Here is a 15,260-nt window from a genome sequence, read left to right on the forward strand (position 1 = left end):
ATGAATTCATTACTGCTCCCTAATCACCCCTGACCCCCAGGATCTAGCATCGATGCCAACTCAGAATGATACGAAGTCTGTGACCCATTTGGGAAGGCTAGCAGTTGTAGAACTGGGGCTGCCCTCCTAGACCTCCAAGTAGAGAGACCGTCGATGTCAGGGGTGGGTCTCCACTACTGAGAAGACGCATGGTTAGGAAAACGTGGTCCTAACTGAATCTTAGCTCCCAGATGCCTGCAGGCTTTCCTTGCATCCGGTATACGTGCACCTCCGGTAAAGGACATGCGTTCTGTCACGTTAGTAATGAGTGAGAGTGAGGGGAAGTGACCTGCATTATTGGGTCCTACAGCTGTATTTCCTTGGACAGTGAGTAAAACACTGCGATGGAGACTGCCCTTACACTGCCTGATGCCTCCTGCGAGGTGCAGAAAGGTGTATGCTGGCAGGTGGTGTGATTTTCTTCAACAGGTTCCTTAGCGTAACAGGTGTAATTTCCCCATAAACTTGTTGCGGATGAATAAAAATGTCATCGTTGAGAATGGAGATAGTTAAATAAAAATGACTCTGTCGGTGAGAAGCTAAGTCAGTTTATTATTATTATTACAAATCTAATTATAGGTAAACTGAGGCCATTTTTGATACATGACAAACATACATTTCCTCTGTGTGTCGAGCACACAAGTAATACATAAATCTATTCCGTGCCTGGACAAATCCTGTTTAAAAACTTTAAAAGTTAATTCATTAGCTTATTAAAATTTGAGTACAGTACATGTTTCTGGTCATGAGCTCTCTGAGTTTCTTCTCATGGCCAACCAGCTATCCAGTTCCAGGTCACCATTGTCCTTGCCTACAGTAGTGATAGTTCATCACAGGCTTTAAAATAAGACTGTATGGTATACAACTATGTAATGTAGTGAGCCTGCATCACAAAATAAATACATATAAGTACACATAAGGAATGTACAGTTATACCTTGACTATATCCATAAATAGCTTGAAGCAGGTAATACATTTACTTTTAAAGGCCATTTACATCATGGGCTGTTGATATGTGAATTTGAAAATGAAAAATATTTTTTTTTAGACTCCAAATGTTGAGGTCCTAATGTTGTCTATTAAAAAAAATTGATTTCTAAATGAGCAACAGAGTACATTAGAAAAAGATTCGAGGGTAGTGCCACAGAATTGCCTGTTTCCCATAGTCATTCTGTAAGTAATGCTATAAAAAATGCTATTTGGAATTTTTTTTCCCTATACTGCCTACAATCCAAGTTATTAAAGTTTAAAACCATAGGAGAGCCTTTATGAAGATCCTGAATTGTATTTCTCATTAAAGGAAAAGAAATGGCTTGGTGAGTCATGTTCCTCGACTTCTGTAGAAGAGAAAGCAGAAGGCCATCGTCAGTCATTCTGAAAGTTAAAACTCAGCACTTAAGTGAATTTAGATGAGTTTAGGAGAGGATTTTTACGGGCTTGTGTTCCTCTGAGCATCCTGACGGCAGTGAGAATGGGACTTCTGATCTTCTAAACAAAAATCATTATCAAATGGATTTATTAAAGAGCTGCGCAGAACAAACTGCCATCATATGTGTGTAGCTACGGTTGGCTTCCGTGGGAATTATAAATGGCTCCAGATGAGGGCACGTTCAATTGATTCAGAGTAAAACAACGTGAGGCTTGTAACAAATATTCAAAAAACTGAAATCAATGAGTAACTGTGATATGAAGAATCTGTTTGCGTCCTTCATGTTACAGTCTGCTTGTAGAATTTATGTACTGTTTCTGTTTTAACATCTGAAAACTAGCATTTTCATAGAAAAGACAAAGTACAGGCTGTTGGCAAAATACCTGTGAACAAATGAATGATGGGGGCCACTTCCGCAGTAGCTTTCCATCCGAGATAAGGTTTTATCTTGAAGCTAGTGCGTCTATTTTTAAAGCTCATTTAATTTCTTACACACTCATGATTTGTGTATTGACTTAAAAGCTGGTTTTATCATCCATACCATTATCAATCAGACCAAAAAAATCTATCCAAGCACCCACAGGATGCACAGATCTATCTTTGAAATGGTGTTGGAGGGCTAATCTTGTCCTAGGACTAGGAGGACATTTTTTTCAAGAAGCTATAATACATTGAAGAAAGAAGTATTACAATTTTTCTGGGAGGAAAAATTGCTAAATACTGCAGCCAACTTCTCAGAGAAGCCACAGAATTACTGTTCAAGATTTTTGAGCATCAACCCCCCGAAGTCTAGAATTTATGGGGCCAGTGGTATACTAAAATTCCACGACTCTAACACACGTGCGTCTGGGACTCAGTGAAGACGGTCCTCGGATTTTTATGTCTAAGTAAGTTAAGTTTTACAAGTACAAAATGAAAAAAATCTAGAGTGGGTTTCAACTAATCTTAAGTAGCAATCCTATGACAATTATGACAAGTGCAGTTTCAAACACCAAGGCTTCAATGTACGACTTCACAATACAATGATCTCAAAACGTGTGATCACAAACTTTGGGCGAGGGCTTCTTTCATAAATTCCTCGAGGACGGCCACCACGTTCTTGGCCTCGGGCATTTCTTCGTGTTCCACTTTAACAATCTTCAGAAGGATATCTCCACTCCCACAGTTCTTCAGGAACGTGTAGCATTTAAACAAAGCATAATGATTCATTTCTGCCTGTCGGATAAATCTCTTCAAATTATTTGTGTCTTGTATGGCCTAGAAAAAGATTTCCCAGTTAAATATGTGCTTAGTGAGATAATAATGAAGCCTGAAAAATATCTCCTATCCAGCTGAGAACTCAACTTACATTGCTGAGATGTTTTTTATTTTAAATATTTCTATCATTCTTACTGCTAATATGCTTTGCCCATGGGAGAACAAAATTTCTTATGAAATTGCTTTATAAAAATACTTTTAAAAATACTTTTAAAATCAACTAAATAAAGTAACAACATTCCTCCCCATCAGAATTCTGAACCCTTAGGCACCGAACTGGGGTGTGTGTGCACACGCGTGCACGCACAGTTCCCAACTAAGATACATCACAAATTAGAAGACTGATGTGCCTGAGATGCAAGCAAGCGTTCAACCCAATTAATTGGAAATGCAAGGATATAAATGCACAAGCTCCTGAAAAATATAAAGTAAATGGCTTCTGGAGATTCTGGTTTTGAGAACGTCCTGTTTAACAGACATCACAGCCGTAAAGCAGATCTGTTACTCTCTCACTGGTACTAATGAAAATTCAGACAAAAATTATATGTGGCATTTGGCACATAGCCAATTAATTACCTTTAGTTTAAAGTTCTCCAGTACTTGTCGAAAAAGAAAAGGGTTACCTCCTTCGGTGCCATTCAAAAAAGCCTGCATCCAATCCTCACAAAACCGGTTGCTTCCTATAAGGTATTTTAGAAAAATTAAACGAATAAAAATGAAATCCTACAAAGCATAAGACATTTGTTCTATTTATTTCATTTATTTATTAACAGGTGTAAATGACATATATTAGTTTCAAGTGTACAACATCATGATTCAATATGTGTGTACGTCGGGATTTTCTTTCTTGATAAAAACACTTATAGTGAATTATTTAAGACTTCTATAACAGTCTAAAAAAATAATTTAAAAAAAAAAATTTTTTTTTTCAACGTTTATTTATTTTTGGGACAGAGAGAGACAGAGCATGAACGGGGGAGGGGCAGAGAGAGAGGGAGACACAGACTCGGAAACAGGCTCCAGGCTCTGAGCCATCAGCCCAGAGCCCGACGCAGGGCTCGAACTCATGGACCGCGAGATCGTGACCTGGCTGAAGTCGGACGCTTAACTGACTGCGCCACCCAGGCGCCCCCTAAAAAAATAATTTACTCAACACCTGGCTAAGAAATACCAACTGGCGGGGCGCCTGGGTGGCTCAGTCAGTTAAGCATCCAACTTCAGTGTAGGTCATGATCTCGTCATTCCCAAGTTCAAGCCCCACGTCGGGCTCTGTGCTGACAGCTCAGCGCCTGGAACCTGCTTCAGATTCTGTGTCTGCCTCTCTCTCTGCCCCTCCCCTACTCACACTCTGTCTCTCTCTCAAAAATAAATATTAAAAAACAAAACAAAACAAAAAACAACTGGCTGGAGCCCTGTGTGCCTCTTCCCAATCACACTCCCCTCCTTTCCCATCAGAAAGGATTATTATTCCCACTTATTTATTTTTAAATATTTTTTTTTATTTTTGAGAGAGAGCATGAGCATAAGCGGGAAAGGGGCAGAGAACTTTTGCCACATACTTCTTTTTATCTCTAAGCCCTAGATAGTATTACTTTGCATACGTTAAAATGTTATGTATTTTTCTTTAATAGCTGATTCACTAAATAGTATGCTTCTGAGCTATACCAAGGCACACGGCTCTAGTTCATGCATTTTTGCTGCTATGTAGAACTCCACTGTACAAATGTAAGTTTTTCAATCTTCCTGTTGATAAACATTTGCTTCCAGTCTGCTATTTCAAATGACGCCTTTATGAACATTTTTGTACTTGTTTCCTTATGCACACATATGAGAATTTCTCTATATACACAGGAGGGGAATTGCCTGGCATGGCAGGATTTCCATGGATTCTATTCTAACCAGCAATCCTGGTTCTAGGATTGCTATTGTTTTTGGTGAGTTTGAGATAAACATGTACAAGTGCACAACCAGGACGGATAAATTTGTATCATGTGTTTTCAGTGCAAAAACAGGCTCCCAAGAGTGCCTCAGAAGTTGCGCTCACCTGCATTGTAGAACTGGGGCTGGGAGCTACTACAATCGATGACCACAGATTTACGCGGCTCCTCTGTCATGGCCATGCACAAAGACGTCATGGTGCCTTCGTGGATGAGGCCTTGAAGACTGGCTACGCTCAGAAACCTGCCGTACACACAAGTTCTTTTCCACACACAGTATTACAGGATAAGAGGGAGAAAGCAAATTCATTCTGGGGTCGGTGTGGGGATGGGGAGTTAAAGATGTATATCAGGCTTGCTGTGGAAAAGTTTCCTTCCTTGCAAAACTGTTCTTTACCTGTTAATGTCTCTCTTTGTTTTTTCATCTGATTCTTTAACTTCAACAGGGGTATAACTGAGAGCCTACAAGAGAAAAATAAAGCCTAATTGATACATGTATCAGTTTTCCTTATTGAGCAGCTACTTGAGACTAAACTTCAGCTTCCCCAATAACCACTGCACTAGCCCAGAACTCTCCAGAGCCTTGTTTTGTTTTTTTTTTAATTTTTTTTTTCAACGTTTATTTATTTTTGGGACAGAGAGACAGAGCATGAACGGGGGAGGGGCAGAGAGAGAGGGAGACACAGAATCGGAAACAGGCTCCAGGCTCCGAGCCATCAGCCCAGAGCCCTACGCGGGGCTCGAACTCACGGACCGCGAGATCGTGACCTGGCTGAAGTCGGACGCTTAACCGACTGCGTCACCCAGGCGCCCCTCCAGAGCCTTGTTTAGAGGCCTCAGTGGGCAGTCTAAAACGTGCTTTACCACCCTGGTCTCATGGACCATCCAGTCTCCACTGAATTTACCCACCACATATTTACATAAAAGCCTGGCCATATACTCTAGCCTTCCCCATTGCCTGGATATGTTAATGCATTTTTCATTTTTCATCTGGCATTTTTTTTTTTTAAGTAAACTCTATCCCCAATGTGGGGCTAGAATTTACATCCCCCAGATTAAGGGTTGTACGCTTTACTGACTGAGCCAGCCAGGCGCCCCTATTTGGACATTTTTATATGGTTAAAATCACTTTGGATTTTTATTTTCCTTTTCAAATTGTTTTGGAAATTATACCTCTCCCAGATCACTTCAAAAAGTATTATTTAAAAATGTTCATCCTATTAGGAAGATTTAGTATTTGTGATTCTACCTTAGGAATAGAACTTTCTAGATCTCAGTAAACAAAGTGGTCTATCCCGATTGCAAGCATAGTTTGAATATTCAGGAGGGAAAAAGTAATGTTCAGAGACAGTGAGTATGTCTTTAAATAATCCAGACTCCGTCAACGTGACTCTCAATTAAAGAAATGCTTTTGTTTGGGCAATACTCACGGCATGCAGCAGAAAGGTAAGCTTCTCCTGAAAGAGAAGAACCACCCTTTGGATTGGGCATACAACATCCTCAAACCAGCTGCTCAAGTAGGATTTTATATGGTTCTCCAGGCCCCTTTCCTAGATTAAGAAAGAATGTTATTTGGTTTAATATAAGCCTTCACTTTAGTGGACTTAACATTTTCTTCATGATATGTAGTTATCTATTTATTTGTTGAGAGAGAGAGAGAGGGAGCACACACACAAAGGGAAGAAAGGCAGAGGGAGGGAGGGGGGGGGAGAGAGAGAGAGAGAGAGAGAGAGAGAGAGAGAGAGAGAGAATGAATCCCCAGCAGGCTCCATGCTCAGCACAGAGCCCGATGCAGGTCTGAATCCCACTACGCTGGGATCATGACCTGAGATGAAATCAGGAGTCAGACCATCAACTGACTAAGCCACCCAGGTGCCCCAATTCATGATACTCTTTACAGTGTAAAGAACTGGGGATAGACACTTCCTTTTTTCAAGCTAACACGACCAACTCAAAAAAGGAATTGTGATATAATTTTCCTAGGCTTGCTGAGCACAGTGGGGATTAATTCTGTACTGAATTTCTTAAGGAGCACCTGGCTGGTTCAGTTGGTAAAGCATGGGATGGGACTCTTGATCTCAGGGTTGTGAGTTCAAGCCCCATGTTTGGTGTGAAACCTACTTTAAAAACAAAACCAAACCAAAAAAACACACACACTTAGAAATGCATTACATAAAACAGGGGCGCCTGGGTGGCGCAGTCGGTTAAGCGTCCGACTTCAGCCAGGTCACGATCTTGCGGTCCGTGAGTTCGAGCCCCGCGTCAGGCTCTGGGCTGATGGCTCAGAGCCTGGAGCCTGTTTCCGATTCTGTGTCTCCCTCTCTCTCTGCCCCTCCCCCGTTCATGCTCTGTCTCTCTCTGTCCCAAAAATAAATAAACGTTGAAAAAAAAAAATTAAAAAAAAAAAGAAATGCATTACATAAAACAAAGAGACCAAATCAATAGGGTTCCATGCTATGTTGTCACTGGGAAATGTCGAGCACTTACTTGTCCATCCCCCCCCCCCCCCCCCCAGTATACCGTGTGCACTCTGGAGATTTTCTTCTTTTAAGATTTTATTTTTCAGTAATCTCTACACCAAAGGAGAGATCGAATTCACAACCCGGAGATAAGAGTCATGCTCTACCAGCTGAGTCAGCCAGGCCCCCCAGGAGATACTCTCTTAATAATTCTTGTCTCTCCAGCACCTGGGAGTGCCTGAAACATCCACGTGTGAGCTTATAAAGCACCTGCTGAAAGGCTGAAGGAATGAGATAGTTCATTCACATGCGAACGGGATCAGAGAAGGACACACAAGTTAGCTCATCAAAGCACTCCAGCTGTCAGACATGCTGCATATCTGGTTTTCTGGGCTGTGCATATCTGGGCTGAGCATATCTGGTTTTCTGGGCTGTGCTGCTCACTGGGGACTAGCAGAAGAGCTCCACTCTAGGAGAGCAGCTTGCCCCGGACTCATTGCTCTGGCTCACTCCTATGCTCTCCTTCCTGCAGGAACTTGTAAGCTCATGACAAAAGGAATTGTTACCACGTGTAATGGGTAGTAAAGTCGTAATTCTTTTTTTTCAATGTTTATTTATTTTTGGGACAGAGAGAGACAGAGCATGAACGGGGGAGGGGCAGAGAGAGAGGGAGACACAGAATCGGAAACAGGCTCCAGGCTCTGAGCCATCAGCCCAGAGCCTGACGCGGGGCTCGAACTCACGGACCGCGAGATCGTGACCTGGCTAAAGTCAGACGCTTAACCGACTGCGCCACCCAGGCGCCCCGTAAAGTCGTAATTCTTAACGACTTTAGCAACTGCCACAAGTGGAGTGTGTAGTTTTTTAAAGGTATGGATAAATTAATCAATACAGATGTGTCTAATTCACAAAAGATCGATTAATGAAAAATGGGATTTTTCTAAAAATCTTTGATGTTGAGTTCAAGGGCAGTTAGACCACTATATAGCATGTCTTTGGTGCCAGAGGCTTCTTCATGGGCATTAGTTCTGACCAGAATATAAATCTTAGGGGCCTAGAAGCCAGGAAAAGAGCATACTCTTCCTTCTTGGCAAGTTAACCATATACACTGAATTTAATAGAGCATATCTTTCATGGATACAAAATATTAGAAGCAGTCTTGTGAAACTTAGAGCACTTACAGGACTAGGTTCCCTGCTTCTCTTAACAAGTACCCTTCTAGCCCATAAAGCAGTACATTTTTAGAATCTGTGTGTCTTTGTATCCACCTGTTTGGTTTCATAAGTACAGCAGTTATAGTATGTTAATCATCTCAAGCTGAATAGTTAAAACAATCATCTTACCTCACAGTTCATGTTATTTTTCAGGCCTTGAATGTACTTGTCCAATTCAAGCCTGAAAGTATGTTCTTAAGGAAGCAATAAAGGATGGATCAAGACAGTGTTTTTATCTCTCAATGGGAAATATAAAATCTCTCAATGAAAACTGTAAATTCAAAGACAAAGTGGTCATATGAAGGTATGAAACGAAGCAAACACTTAAGGGGTAGAAAAGCTCTTAAGAGGTTGGTAGTAATACTCCTCCACCTGGCTTTCCATGTTTTTCTTCCTGATACCATCAAAGACAAAAGAAAGGATATAGCTCAAGTCCTTTTTCAGACCCTCCTAAAAAACAGACCACATACTCTGAAGCGTTACGTTCAGAGTCCACTGTTGCTGTTTCAGGAAGCAGTTTTTCTTGCTGGAAAAGACAGTAATAACAACCGACCCGGTAATCTGGAATCCTGGAAAAGAAAAACCAGTAAAATGTAGTATTTTGCTAACTCATGCACCTAATTTTACGGACTGCTCTGAACCCTGATCATCTGGATCTGGCAATACTGTTAGATTGCAAACGGGGTCGGAACTTCCTAGACTCTTCCTTGGTTTACTTGTAATAGCAGAAGAAAATTAACATGCACCATCATGGGCTTTAGCAAAAGCAGCACCTAACAGAATTCCTTTGAATTCTCCTCTCTTACGTGAAAAACACATACAAATTCTCTTGTCATTCTTGGTATATCCACATTTACATAAATATAACCATGTTCTCTCCCCTAAACCCTGACGCTCCAGGCAGATACAACATGTTTATCCTGTGGCTTTATCTTTGGCCTGTGGCTGTCCTCTGAGGGGACTTGATGCTAAAATCATATTCTGAAGTGAACTACAGTCAAGGGATGTAACGGAAAGATGGCTGGAATTCAACGGAGGACACCTATGTTTACACCTGAACTCCATCAACATGACCAGCCTTGTGATCTTAGTGTCTTTGACTATATTTGCTTCTCTGCTCTTTGACCCCTTTGTAGAGAGAATGGCATCAAAGTTTGTGAAAGCTCTTTACAGACTGTCAAGTGTACAATTTTCGTTTTGGTAATTAACTCTCTTCTTCCAAGTGCAAGACTAAATAAGTGCACTTAGGAGGCAGAGTCTGCCATTCAAGTAATTCCATTCCACAAATGTGTGTGTGTGTGTGTGAGAGAGAGACCCAGTGCTCAGGCCGCCAGGGAACAAAGATGCACTTTGCAAGTCTAGTAAGAGCTGATCGTTTGGAATTTCTCATCACTTCTCATATTTAGCCCAGAAAGAAAAATTCAGGACACAGCACATTTTACACTTACCTCAGCTCCACAGATGCAACATTACCCAGCCCTTCAAACACTGCTCCCTTAGAAAGACGCTTAGCAATGAAACTACGCAGGTCTGGCTCCGCTTCAGATGGCAGATTAGTGTCCACCAAGGAGAGGCTTGACAAATAAATAAAAGACACACATCCCTTACCAGTGGACTAATGCACGCACACCCCGTAAGGCAGAATATTACCAAAAGCCCCAATCTCTTTAAGGACTTGAAAAAGCTTATGTTTCCTGTTGGCGAGCCTTCTAGGAGTGTATGTCGCCGAGTAGGATCTACATCATCAAACACTTAAAATAATCCTACCTTTCCAGCTCATTCTCTCTAGTATTATGACTCCACTGGAATCCCCTCCACTCACCTTACCTACTTTTCACAATACAATACTATTGCAACACCTGAAAAATTCCTTAAACCATCCATCATCCAGTCAGTGAACATATTTTTGTAGTATACCCTACTTTGCATCAAGTGTTAAGGTTCATTAATTCATCCATTCATTTATTAAATAGGTATTAAATGTCTACCCTAAGGGTTCCTGGGAGGCTTAGTCGGTTGAGTATCTGACTCTTGGTTTGGGCCTAGGTCATGATCTCATGGTTCGTGGGATCGAGCCCTGCGTCAGGCTCTGTGCTGACAGTGTGGAGCCTACTTGGGGCTCTCTTTTTCTTTCTGTCTGTCTGTCTGTCTCTCTCTCTGCCCCTCCCCCGCTCACACTTTCTCTTGTCTCTCTCAGAATAAATAAACCTAAAAACCAAACGTCTACCCTAGTACCTACCTAGGTGCCAGGTAGGGAGATACCAGTGAACCAGAGAGACAACAATCTCCTGGAGTTTACATTCTAGAGCATAGCAGAGAAGCTCTGAAAAGGTATTGAAAGGAGGGGGAGGAAGGGAGGATTTTAAATCACTTTATACCCATATGATATTGAATCTCTAATGCAGTTTCCAATCAAGAACTAAGATTCATTGCCTCTGGCTAATCAGCAGGGGCACCACCAGTATTTCAATCTGCCTAGCCTTGAATGAATGAACTAATGAGGAAATCCAGATGAGGTTCCTAGGGGATAGGTGGGCTTGATGGTTTGACTTGGGGAAAGCCGAATGGAAATAGGATACCCACTGATATCTAGAGGACAGAGAGATGCACAGAAGATAACTGCACACGCACGGGTTATGGCCAAGATGTTTTTACCTGAAATCATCACCAGAGGGAGTTCCTGCATTTGTGCCACTTGGGCTTCCATCGTCACTGTCCCCTCGCTGCTGTGCCAACCTGCACATGGCAAAAGCAATACAGCTATCAATTATGGGCTATAACTCAAGCGGAGTATGGCCCCTACCCCTGTAAGCAGGGTGCGGGTGAACAGTCAACTAAAATGCTGCAAGGTGGAAGTGCATGGATCCTCCATTGCCTATCCTCATGGCAGGGAAAACCCATGAAACAGTGCTGACAAAAGCCCCTTCTCTCTCCAGGCCGTTAAGGGCTGGAGGAAAGGTTAAATTAGATATCCACAAAAGTCAAAGAAATTTCTTCTAAAAACCAGACTTTACAGGGCCCAGAGAGCCCCAGGGATGTCTGCCCCAACAGAGGAAATAGAGGCAGCGAGGGCAGAGGATAATCGGGGGGGGGGGGGGGAATGTGTGGGGTCAATGGAAGAAAACAGGCGATAGTAACAGGAAGGACAGGGGTAGAAATTGACGTTAGAGAGCGTGCGAAGCACTGCGCCAAAGGGCAGGGGCGACAGGAAAGGGCTGAGAAGACGACAGGGACAGTTGGGGAACGGAGGCTTAGGAGGGGCACGACAGTCCAGGACGGTGGCCAGGAAGAACGGCGTGAAGCGAGCTTAGGGCCAGACACTCTAGCTAGCCGAGGGGAAGAAGGCTTTTCGAGCCGCCAGGGACGGGATGCGGGGCCGAGATGCGGGGCCGGGGCGGGGCCATAGAGACGACCCGGGCGCTGCACCTGCTTCCGCGGTAGCTGTAGAGGCAGTAGTGGCTGCTGGGCGGTGGCTCGGGTCTTCGCTCCTCGGCGGGGCCTCCCTCCTCGCTGCTCTCTAGCTCCTTTTCATCCCCATCCAGAGACTCTTGCAAGGAGGGGAGCATCGCGGCGGCGGCGGCGGCCTCCGAGCGGCCCTGTGTTCCCGCCAAACCACTCCCCCGCTGCCGTACAGTCCTGCGAGGCCGGGCTCGTGCGGCTCCCAGCCCTCGCACAACTGCGTTCCGCCGGTTTCCCGGGTCGCAGGTCAGGAAGCCGGCTGGCCTAGGAGCGCTTTTCTCCTCAAAGGGGCTCGCGGGTGCGCCGAGTCACGCAGAATCTTTTACCATTCCTCTTTTGGCTCCTTTTCTCCTCTGGCTAGCGTTCAAGACGTCTAGGAGACTTAGCTAATACATATGGTGCAGCTAGCTAGCCACGTGGAAAAGGTTGAATCTGTCCTCCTACCACCTTTCAGGGGGGCGTGGACACGCATTCACATTCACCAGTTTGATAAAAGATTTAAAAGAATTTTAAAATGCTCCTCCCAGGTGAAAATACGGGAGAATTTTAAAGATTCTTGAAGAAGGCCTTTCTAAATGTTTGAAACACGTAGAAGCCACATGGGAAAAGATTAATAAATCTGACTAGGTAAAAAACTAAACACTTCTGTGTGGCTCAAAGTCAAAACACAAATGACCAACTAGGAAAAATATTTGCAACATATATAATAGATGAATGGCTGTCGTTCGTCAGGAAAAAAAAAAAAGACAGTAGGCAGTTCACAGAGGAAATAGAAATGAAAAATAAGTAAATAAACTGTTCAATTTCAAATGAAATTGATGGTATATTGTACAAGTTTTCACCTGACAGGTTAGCAGAGATTTGAAAGTTTGATGGTACCTTGTGTTGAGGTATGTGAAGAAGCAGTCAGTCTCATAAACAGTTGATAGGAATAAAATTACTACACGCGGTTAATTTTAATTTTTTAGGATTTTTTAATTAAAAAAAAACCTCTTTTTAAGTCTATTTATTTTTGAGAGAGACAGAGACAGCATGAGCAGGGGAGAGGCAGAGAGAGAGACAGGTAGAGAGATAAGAGAATCCCAAGCCAACTCCACACTGTCAGCACAGAGCTGGACACAGGGCTCGAACCTACGAAACCATGAGGTCATGACCTGAGCCGAAACTCCGAGAGTCCCACGCTTAACCGACTGAGCCACCCAGGTGCCTCAATATTTTATTAAGTAATCTCTGCACCCAATGTGGGGCTTGAACTCACACCCCTGAGATGAAGAGTTGCATGCCCTGCCAAATGAGCCAGCTGGGCACCCCAATGCATATGGTTTAGAAAAGGAATTTGAAAATGCTTGTCAATATTTTAAATGCACATACCCTTTGACTATCAGTGCAACACCAGGACATCATCAAATGGATACAGGCATATAAGTGTGAAAATACATGAGTCCAAAAATATTCCTTGCAGCCTGGTTTGTAATGATGAAAAACTAGACACAATCTGAATGTTGGTCAATAGAAGACTGATTATGTAAGTTTCGGTGCATGCAGTGGTAGGCAGAATACCCACCCCCCAAGATGTCCATGTCCTAATCTCTGGCAACTGAAAATATGTTACCTCACACAGCAAAAGGGATTCTGCCGGTGTGATTAAATTAAAGAACTTGAACTCATGGTTCATGAGTTCAAGCCCCACTTCAGGGTCTGTGCTGACAAAGCAGAGCCTACTTGGGATTCTCTCTCTCCTTCCCTCTCTGCCACTCATGCTCTCTCTCTCTCTCTCTCTTTAAAATGAATAAATAAACTTTAAAAAATATTAAGGAACTTGAGGGGCACCTGGGTGGCTCAGTCGGTTGTGTCCAACTTCAACTCAGGTCATGATCTCAAGGTCCATGAATTCAAGCCCTGTGTTGGGCTCTGTGCTGACAGTTGGGAGCCTGGAGTCTGCTTCAGATTATGTCTCACTCTCTCTGCCTCTCCCCTGCTTGCACTGTCTCTCTCTCTCAAAATTAAATAAACATTTTTTAAAAATATTAAGGAACTTGAAATGGGAAGACTTTCTTGGATTATCCAAGTGGGCCCAGTGTAACCCACAAGTCTCTCTAAGATGGAGGCAGGAAATCAGAGAGGAGAAGGCAATTGTGACATATAATGCAGAGACTGAAGTGATTTGGTAACCAAGGAATTTGGGCATCTACGAGAAGCTAGAAAAGGCAATAAATGATTCTCACCTAAAGCTTTCAGAAAGAATACAGGCCTGCCAATTCATTTCAGAATTGAAATGGATTTTCAACTTTTTTTTCATGTTTATTTATTTTTGTGAGAGAGAGAGAGAGCACAAGTGGGGAATCGGCAAAGAAAGGGAGAAAGAGAGAATCCTAAGCAGGCTCTGCACCGCTGGTACAGAGCCAGTTGCAGGGCTCAAGTCCACAAACTGTGAGATCATGACCTGAGTCGAAGTCGGATGCTTAATCCACTGAGCCACCCAGGCACCCCTCCATTTCAAACTTCTACCTCCAGAACTGCAATATAATAAATCTGTATTGTCACTAAATTTGTGGTGAATTTGTTATAGCAGCAGGAAGAAATACATGTGTACTAGAAGACTATGCAACTATCAAAAAGAATGAATTAGAATATGTGCACATATAGAAAGACAATCCAGTATTTAAGTTGTTGTCCTGGCACACACAACTGAAGGAGAAAAGGCATGCACACCGGGAGGGGCAGAATGTGACTACTGCCAAGAAAGTAATGCAGACAGGGTGATCTTACGGAATCTCATCGCTGGCTTCTTGACCATCTACGAACACAATCTGAGGACGTTAGTCTTTGCGAGTTGGTCTGTCAAGTGTCAATAATAATGTGACAATAATCATATGAATACAGCATTTATACTTTAATAGTTGTCATTTAGTTAGCAGTAACCATGGGCCAGGTTATTTATGTTTTATTTCATTTATCCTTGACCGACTCTGTAACAGAGGGGTTTATCCTCACTTTATAGATGAGAAGAAAACTGAGGCTCAGTCAATATAAGTGATCAATCTATAATCTTAACTGCTATTTTGTATTGTATTCTCCTGCTCGGGTCTTAGAAACAACTCTACTAAAAGGGCTCTTATTATGTGATGCACGGAGGCCTTCATAATTTAGCCTTAATTCCCCCTCTGTCTTCATTTCCCATCACCCTCTCCTTGCTCACTCTGTCCTGGTCACATTTCCTGTGTTTCTCAAATATTTCAACCCCCCCCCGCGGCCCCCCCCCCAGTGTAACAGTTTTTTAATTTGCTCTTCTCTCCGTCTGGAATGCCCCCAGATATTTGCATGTTTTTTTTTTCTTCTCCCTCGTTATTATTCGGTTTTCTGCACAAATGCAGCCTCCTGAGAGAGACAGAAAATGCCCTGTACAAAAAAACATCCCACACAAATCTCTGCTGTCAAACCATCAGTCTCTACCGTGCCCCCTCAT

At 42.8% G+C, this 15,260-nt stretch overlaps 1 protein-coding gene across 3 annotated transcripts; it reads right to left on the minus strand.

Moving 5' to 3' along the window:
• Positions 1 to 571: 571 nt before the first annotated feature.
• On the minus strand, positions 572 to 11,935 carry CE1H17orf75 (chromosome E1 C17orf75 homolog). Of its 3 annotated transcripts, none has more exons than XM_030295823.2 (10): positions 11,762 to 11,935; positions 10,991 to 11,071; positions 9,784 to 9,909; positions 8,761 to 8,904; positions 8,465 to 8,522; positions 6,093 to 6,212; positions 5,060 to 5,124; positions 4,770 to 4,906; positions 3,302 to 3,405; positions 572 to 2,725 (listed from the first exon to the last, which is right to left on the minus strand). In XM_030295823.2, the coding sequence occupies exons 1-10, from the start codon at positions 11,899 to 11,901 to the stop codon at positions 2,510 to 2,512; spliced, it is 1,191 nt and encodes a 396-aa protein (XP_030151683.1). In that variant the 5' UTR covers positions 11,902 to 11,935; the 3' UTR covers positions 572 to 2,509. The 3 variants fall into 3 exon arrangements, with proteins under 3 accessions (XP_030151683.1, XP_030151682.1, XP_030151684.1); XM_030295822.1 differs by having other exon boundaries at positions 4,770 to 4,924; positions 11,762 to 11,929; XM_030295824.1 differs by having other exon boundaries at positions 2,606 to 2,725; positions 3,349 to 3,405; positions 4,770 to 4,924; positions 11,762 to 11,929.
• Positions 11,936 to 15,260: the final 3,325 nt, after the last annotated feature.

The sequence above is a fragment of the Lynx canadensis genome, chromosome E1, assembly GCF_007474595.2.
Source record: "Lynx canadensis isolate LIC74 chromosome E1, mLynCan4.pri.v2, whole genome shotgun sequence".
NCBI classification, from domain to species: Eukaryota; Metazoa; Chordata; class Mammalia; order Carnivora; family Felidae; genus Lynx; species Lynx canadensis.

What these genes read in the sequence shown, in the direction of transcription:
- CE1H17orf75 (XM_030295822.1), bottom strand. Translation starts at nt 11,901, where the DNA reads ATGCTCCCCTCCTTGCAAGAGTCTCTGGATGGGGATGAAAAGGAGCTA. An exon ending in CCCTCTGGTGATGATTTCAG is followed by an intron (nt 9,910 to 10,990) that starts GTAAAAACATCT and finishes TTATTTGTCAAG; the next exon opens with CCTCTCCTTGGTGGACACTA. An exon ending in GTTGCATCTGTGGAGCTGAG is followed by an intron (nt 8,905 to 9,783) that starts GTAAGTGTAAAA and finishes TTTCTTTTCCAG; the next exon opens with GATTCCAGATTACCGGGTCG.